Source organism: Tauraco erythrolophus, chromosome 25 (genome assembly GCF_009769465.1).
Source record: "Tauraco erythrolophus isolate bTauEry1 chromosome 25, bTauEry1.pri, whole genome shotgun sequence".
Classification (NCBI taxonomy): domain Eukaryota; kingdom Metazoa; phylum Chordata; class Aves; order Musophagiformes; family Musophagidae; genus Tauraco; species Tauraco erythrolophus.
In genome coordinates this window covers 7,208,538-7,215,512 of record NC_141489.1, presented here as the reverse complement: position 1 = coordinate 7,215,512, position 6,975 = coordinate 7,208,538, and the positions used below count along the sequence as shown (strand labels likewise).

The 6,975-nt window shown below is 56.5% G+C and overlaps 1 protein-coding gene across 1 annotated transcript; it reads left to right on the top strand.

The window, feature by feature from the left end:
* Positions 1-3,574: 3,574 nt before the first annotated feature.
* Positions 3,575-4,390, top strand: LOC147527041 (feather keratin Cos1-1/Cos1-3/Cos2-1-like). Its single transcript, XM_086626610.1, has 2 exons — positions 3,575-3,683; positions 4,064-4,390. Exons 1-2 carry the CDS (start codon positions 3,615-3,617, stop codon positions 4,388-4,390), a joined length of 396 nt encoding a protein of 131 aa, XP_086482736.1. The 5' UTR covers positions 3,575-3,614.
* Positions 4,391-6,975: the final 2,585 nt, after the last annotated feature.

Sequence of the window (6,975 nt, the reverse complement as noted above, 5' to 3'; positions counted from 1 at the left end):
CTCAGGTTAATGAGTTCCTCAAGATGCTGAAGGATTCCTGTCCCCAGGGAAAACAAATCTGACTTACTTCTCAAGCAGGAACCTGGCATCCCTTGAGGCTGTGGTCAGTATGTCCACCCCATGCTTTTACCATGTCTCCTGACTCAATTCCAAAGGTTCTGAACCCTGTCCAACAAGCTCGTGGTCTCAACACTGAGCCAGAGTGGAGAGCACTTAGAGGTGCCTGTGACCTCGACATCCCCTTCTTCAGTGGGTGTGGAGCTTGAACTCCTGAATCCATGGGATGACTTTGTAACACTAGCAGGAACGTTTTGAAATATCTCTGAAAGCCTGTAGCTGCAGGATGCAGTTTTAAATTGTATTTCTCTGAGCTCTAACCAAGTAACAAAAGATGAACCACCTTCGGCCTGTCCATGTCTAAGTCAAGTTTGGCGTTAGCACCTTCGCACGGCAGTCCCTGTGTTTACGGAGCAGAGGAAAGCACCTGCTCAGGGTTCCCTTGGCCATCCGACGGTCCGTGTGAGCAGCGGCCGGTGGCTGCGGCAGGACCGAGGGCTCCCGGCTGCCCGTGGGCAGGAGGATGTCTGCTGCCCGCCTGCCCGTGCAGAGCAGAAAGGCGCTGCTCGTCGCCGGGAGCCAGCGGGGCCGGCGGCCGCGATCGCTCCTTGCCGGGCAGCGCCGGGCACCGCCACCGCTCCGCTCGCCATTGCTGCCCCGCCGCCGCCGCCGCCACCGTCGCGGGGGATTCCCGTCTGCGTGCCGGTGGGAGTGCGGGGCTGAGCGGCGGTGAGGGGCGGGAGAAGGTTCCTGCCCGGTGAAGGGCTCCGCAGCCGCCGAGGGGGGAACTCCCGGGGCTGCGGGGCCCCGTCGGTGCCGGTGCCGACGGCAGAAGCGGGGCCGGGGCCGGCCGGGGCCGGGCGGGGCGAGGCGGCCCCGGCGGGCGGAGCGGCAGCGCCCCCTGGCGGGCCCGGCCGGGGCTGCCCCCCCGCCCCCGACACAGCCGCCCGGCCCCGCCCGCCGCGGTTCGTGCCCGGCCGCAGCCCCGGCTCCTCTCCCCGTGTCTCCCAGCGCGCAGTAATACACCGCCGCGTCCCCGCGCCGGGGCCGGGCGAGCCACAGGGCGCTGGACCGGCGGTCTGGCAACACCGACAGCCGCCCCGGCGGCTCCGGCACCTCCTTGGACCCTTTGTGACCGAGCGCGAGGAATGCGGGGCCTCGGCCCGGGAGCTGCCGGTACCAGTGGATGAAGTCGGTTGACTGTATGTTGGGGTGTGAGCAGTTGATGCTGATGCCGGTGCCCTCGGTGGTCTCTGCCGACGGCTCCTGCTGCACCTGGGCTCTGCCCGCAGCCACTGCAGGCAACAAAAACAAGAAAAAATAATCTCAAAACCGTCTTTCTGCCCAGCCCTGCCTGCTCTTTCCCCAACAAATGCCGCAAAAGCAGTAAGGAACAAGTAGAGATGATGAGGAGAAGAGTTTCCAGAGGATCGCAACATATGAGGTGCTTGTTACAAGTTGGTGGAGAGATGAATTAATGAATGATAAGTGGAAAGGTGGAGTCATGGAAGAAAAAAATAGACAAAGAAAAGAAAGTGAGTAGTAAGGGTGAAGGAATGAATGTACGAGTTATACGGAAAGACACAGAGGGAAGGAAACAACCAAGGAGGATTGGACAGAGACTAGAGCGAGGAGCTTGAAGATGCAATGTGGGATGGTAGCAGAGGGACGGATAGAGGGCATGATGGTTGGAGGCAAAGATCTGTGAAGAAGCCACAGGGGACGGCAGCCTCGAGGGGTCTGCGGGCGCCGTCCCATGGCTCAGCCCCGGCCCCACGCAGCCCTCGGCCCCCGCCAGCCCCGCGCACCCAGCAGCACCGCGGCCAGCCCCGCCAGCCCCGCGCCCCGGCACCGCCGCATCCCGCCGCTCCGCCGCCCGCGCCTCGCTGCCCCCCGCCAGCCCCGGCTCTCTGCTCCGGCACCGCCGCCTCCTCTCCGCCGCCTCCTCTCCTCTCCGCCGCCGCCAGCTCCGCCCCGGGGCTGAGCCCTGCGCCGGCGCCGCTCGGGGCTCGCCCGGGCTCCCGCTGCTCAGCGGCTCTGCACGGGCACCACTTGCTCGCCCGGCAAATGCCCTCGGCCCGGCCCGCAGCAAGAAGCAGCCTGCACAGCGCCAGCTGCACACGGGACAGCTGCAGAGCCTTGGCCCAGCCCTTAACACCTCCCAGGATGGAGATGGCACACTGTCCCTGGGACACCCATTCCAATTCCTGTTTCTTTTAGCCTGTCGCTAATCAGATTTCTCCAAATCCCAGTTCCTTGTCACTTTCCACATCTCTTATTGCTGAGAAATTCCATCTTCTCTGCCTCTTCTGGTTGAGTAATTGTAGAAAGCAAGAAGGTCTTCCCTGAACCATCTCTTCTCGAAGTTCGGCAGGCCCATTTCTTGCAGCTTCTCCTTAGCATGTCATGTTTGACAGTGCTCTAACGCCCTTGATTGAGTTTGTTGGAGTTGTTTCAGCACGTTCATATATTTCTTGGACTGAGGAGCCCCAACCAAGATACAACACACCAGATGTGATCTCAAATGGAACCAAAGGACATAGACACTATCCAGGCTGAACAACTCCACCTCTCACAGCCATTCTTCATGGGAGAGGTGTTCCAACCCTCTGAACATTTGATGGCCCTCCTCTGGACCTCCTCTAACAGATTCTACAGACTTTTCCCACAGTCAGTGAAGAGGCAGCAGCTCACACACAGGACTTATCCCATCCCAAAGTAGATGTGCATGGGAAATGAGATGAATCATCTTCCTGGAGACACTGATCCTGCAATTGACCAGTCATGGCCTCTCAATTCCCCAGCAAACACAAGCTCACAGCAGGGCCTGCATACCTGGTCACATGTGCAGGGCTTGCTTCATCATGCCAACAGAAGTGAACCCACAGACTGACCCACCAGAGCCTACAAGCACCTCCACCCCATGGCTAAACCCCATATCCATGTCCATGGTACTGAGGGACAGACAGAGAGCGTGGGAAAGGGCTTGTGTGTGGGTGAATGGGCTCAAGCCGGGCACGTTACAATCATCAGCTGCACTTCCCGCTCGCACTCTGCACAGATTCATCTTCCCTCAGCCATCCTAAATCCTTGGACACTCACATGAAGACAATGACTCTGTCAAGTCCAGCATCTGTGGAGTGACCCTGGGCAATGTAGTCAGCCTCTGTTTGGCTGTCTTGAGTCTTCTCAATTAATTCTAGATGACTAGAGGTCTAGATTTTTGTGTGTGTTCATGTTCGTGTGTGTTTTCTAAGCCAGCTCTTTAGTCTGTTTTGAGTGTCCTTTCCTGGATTCTTCCAGCATATGAGATAAGTCCTCTGCCCATGCTGATGTGGTTTGCACCAGAAATGCTTGGGCCTCTCATCCTATAACACAAAACATGTCTTCACTGGGGAATGTGCCTGACATAAAGCAGGAAAGGAAAAGACAGCAATTCAGGAAGCCAAAACACAGCCCATGGTGTTAGCTGGGATGTTTTGCATTCAAGAGGAGCTTGTCAGAAAATCATCACCTCTCCAAGGGATGCCTCTGGCAGCCTGGGGCAGTAGAGGTCCATGATAAAAGCCAGCCCAGGTCCTCACTCTCTCATCCACTTCTCGTGCCTCCTTCTCCTTGGGAGTCAGGTGAGTCTGAAGCCCCTTCTTCTTCTCTGCTTTCTCTAAAAGGAGCTCTCACTTCAATGGACCTCTCAGCTGACACTGGCTTTGTGCTGTGCCAGATCTTGGAGCTGCTTGTCGCAGCAGAGGGAGATGGGGAGAAGGTTAGGCATGGAGGGAAGCTGGGACTGTACTGAGGTGGCTTTTGGACTCAGGGGCTCAGCAGCAGCCACACAGGAGCTAGTGGATCTTTTTGGGCCCTGGCAGGACGAGGCCAAGAAGCCCGCTTACATCTCTGCACATCCTTCACCTCCTGGCCCTGCATGTTCTTTGATTCCTTCCTGGTGTGGTGACAGGCTGCACCTCATGCACCTCCATTTTTTCTTCCTCCCTGCCCTCTCTCCCAGGTGCACCTCCAGACCCAAGACATGTCCTGCTATGACCAGTGTCGTCCCTGCCAGCCCTGTGGCCCCACCCCCCTGGCCAACAGCTGCAACGAGCCCTGCATCAGGCAGTGCCAGAACTCCACCGTTGTCATCCAGCCCTCTCCTGTGGTGATGACCCTCCCCGGTCCCATCCTCAGCTCCTTCCCACAGAACACCGCTGTGGGTTCCTCCACCTCTGCTGCTGTTGGCAGCATCCTCAGCAGTGATGGAGTGCCCATCAACTCTGGGTCACTTGACCTCTCCTGCATTGCCAACCGCTACTGTGGCAGCAGATGCCGACCCTGCTAAAGATGCTGACAACAGCTTTGAACAAGGACCCCCAGGAACTCCGAACATGGTGCTGGACAGAGGATCAAACCTCCTGCCAGTGTTTTAAGAGATGCTGACCATCTCTGGCTTGCCCTGCAAGGGCAGACTGGAAGGGGTCAGCCTGTGCTCTCTGACAACATGGCCAATATCTGCCTTTCTTATATCCTACTCACCCTTTTTCTTTCTTTTCTTTATAATCTTGTGCTCCCCTCCAAGCCTGCAGTGAGGATCCAGAAACCGTCCTGGAGTGACCTGTTAGCCTGTCTGCTTTTGTGGGGCAGCTTGACAGGAAAAGGAGAAGAGATGCTTGGCTGTTCCTGCTCCTTCCCACACTGGGGACCTCCACTTTGAGTGACCTCATTTCATTCTTTAAACTCATTAAAAATATGTTGCCACCTGGCCTGTGTCCCTTAGGTGGTTTTTCCATCTGCATGCTGATTGCTGATGAAGAAAGTCATTGCTTTGGAGAGGAAATATGTGAGGACACAGGGATACACTTCATCACTCCTGGAGGCATTGGAGGGTGGGACACATGGCAGTGAGTCCTATTTCAGGCACTGCCTCTTGAAGCTGAGGAAGACAACCCTAGTTACTCCACAGTCAATGGTTATCAGTCCTTGCTTCCTGCCTGTCTGCTCAGAAATAGCTCCTTGGCCATGGAGCACATCATGCCAACAGGAATCCTGACAACTGCTGTTCTCCAGAGGGGAACTACAGGCATGTGGGAGGCCGCAAGGTGATTAGCAGTCCCACAGGCTCTTGGGGAAGAGTGGTCCTCTTGCTTTGGGTGGAGGTGTGCTGGGGAAAGAGGACCAGAAGACCATGTTCCCAAAGGGTAACAAGAATTGGGAATAGGTAAATAGCTTTGGGGATGGCTCACAGTCCCTACTCCACCTGCCCCTTCTCTCCATCAGTTGGTCTAGAGCTATGGTCAGCACACCTGGGCACGGGCAGCAGGGACAGCTTCCCTGTGCAGCCCTATCACCCCTCAGCACAGCATCTGCAATGCCCACCTGTTTCCAACATGTGTAGGGCTGAGGTGTTTACAAGTTAGCGTTGGTGTCAGCTACAGCAGGCCACACACTGGAGTCCCCTGTCCCCGGGATCCCAACACCCCGTTGGCTGAAGGCAGGCCCAGGGCACTGACTGGTGCCCAACCACACATGGATACTCTTTGGTACCTTGTCTTCCCAAGCAAGGAGCAGCTTTCTTCAGGCCCAGCAACTCTAAGCTCCCTCAAGTGCCACAACCCACCTCTGGTCTGGAAAGGTGCTGTGCGAGAGCAGATTCCCCCACAGACGTGGCAGTGAGAGTGGGATTTGATTCTGCAAGCAGCAGGATCTGTGAGCTGTCCCTGAATGGCACAGGGCACACACCAACCCAACCATAAGGCACGCTTTGGGGTGCCTTCCCCCAGGCACCAAGCTCCTTCAGCATTCCTTCAGCCCAGCGGCTGAAGTGGCTTTTGTGCTCCATGCAGAGCTGCTGCTTCCTGCACACAGACCGGGGTCTTTCCACATCTGCAGACTTTGAAACTCTGTGGTGTTGGGTTTTGCCCTCACACAGACCCCACAAACTGCCAGCATCACAGGACCAGAGCTGATGACAGAGAGGTCCCTGCACAGGGTGGGGACTGGAGACACCCCTCCCCAGGCTGGTTTCTGTGGGAGGCAGTGCTGGATCAGGTGGTAACACAGGGACAAGGAGCGTCAGGACCAAGCCCACCTTGACCCAATGCAACCATGGGGGCCAGCTCTGGCTTGGCCCCTGGCCCAGGGTGTCGTAGTTTAGGCCGATCCGGCAACTAAACTCCACACAGCCGCTCTCTCACTCCTCCCCTCAATAAAGTGGAGAGGAGAAAAATGTAATAAAAGGACTGAGGGTCGAGACAAGAAGAGACGGAGCATCCACCGACCATGGTTCCGGGCAAAACAGACTCGGCTTGGGAATAAAGTAATTCAATTTATTAACAGTTACCTGAAAGGATAAAAAGAAACATTAACAGTTACTTGAGAGGATAAAAAGAAACAAGGACAGATCTTAAAAACAACATCTCCCCCCCTTTCCTTTTCTTCCTGGCTCTACCTCCTCCCCCGGTGGCGCAGGGGGACAGGGAATGGGGGAGTGCAGGTCAGTTCATCCCATGTTGTTACTGTTGCTCCTTTTCTTAAAGGAGGAGGAGTCCTTACACCCTTTTCCCTTGCTCCAGTGGATCCCCTACTCATGAGGAAAATCCACAAACTTCTCCAGAGTGAGTCCTACCCGCAGGATGCAATCCTTCCCCATCAGATTGCTCCAGCGTGGGCTTTACCACAGTCTCAGATTCTTAGGGAGTTGCCACTCACTCTGGTGTGCATCGTCACACGTACTCTAGATGCGTCTCTACCTTGTCATGCATCCCATGCTCCACAACCGTCCTCAGGCTCAGGCATCTCTTCTCCAATATGGGCTTCTCCACGGGCTGCGAGTGGGTCTCTGCTCCACCGAGTCTGTCCTGGCTGCAGGGGGTCTCCTGCCATCTCGCCACCGGTTGCAGGGGAAACTCAGCTCTGGCACACCTTGTC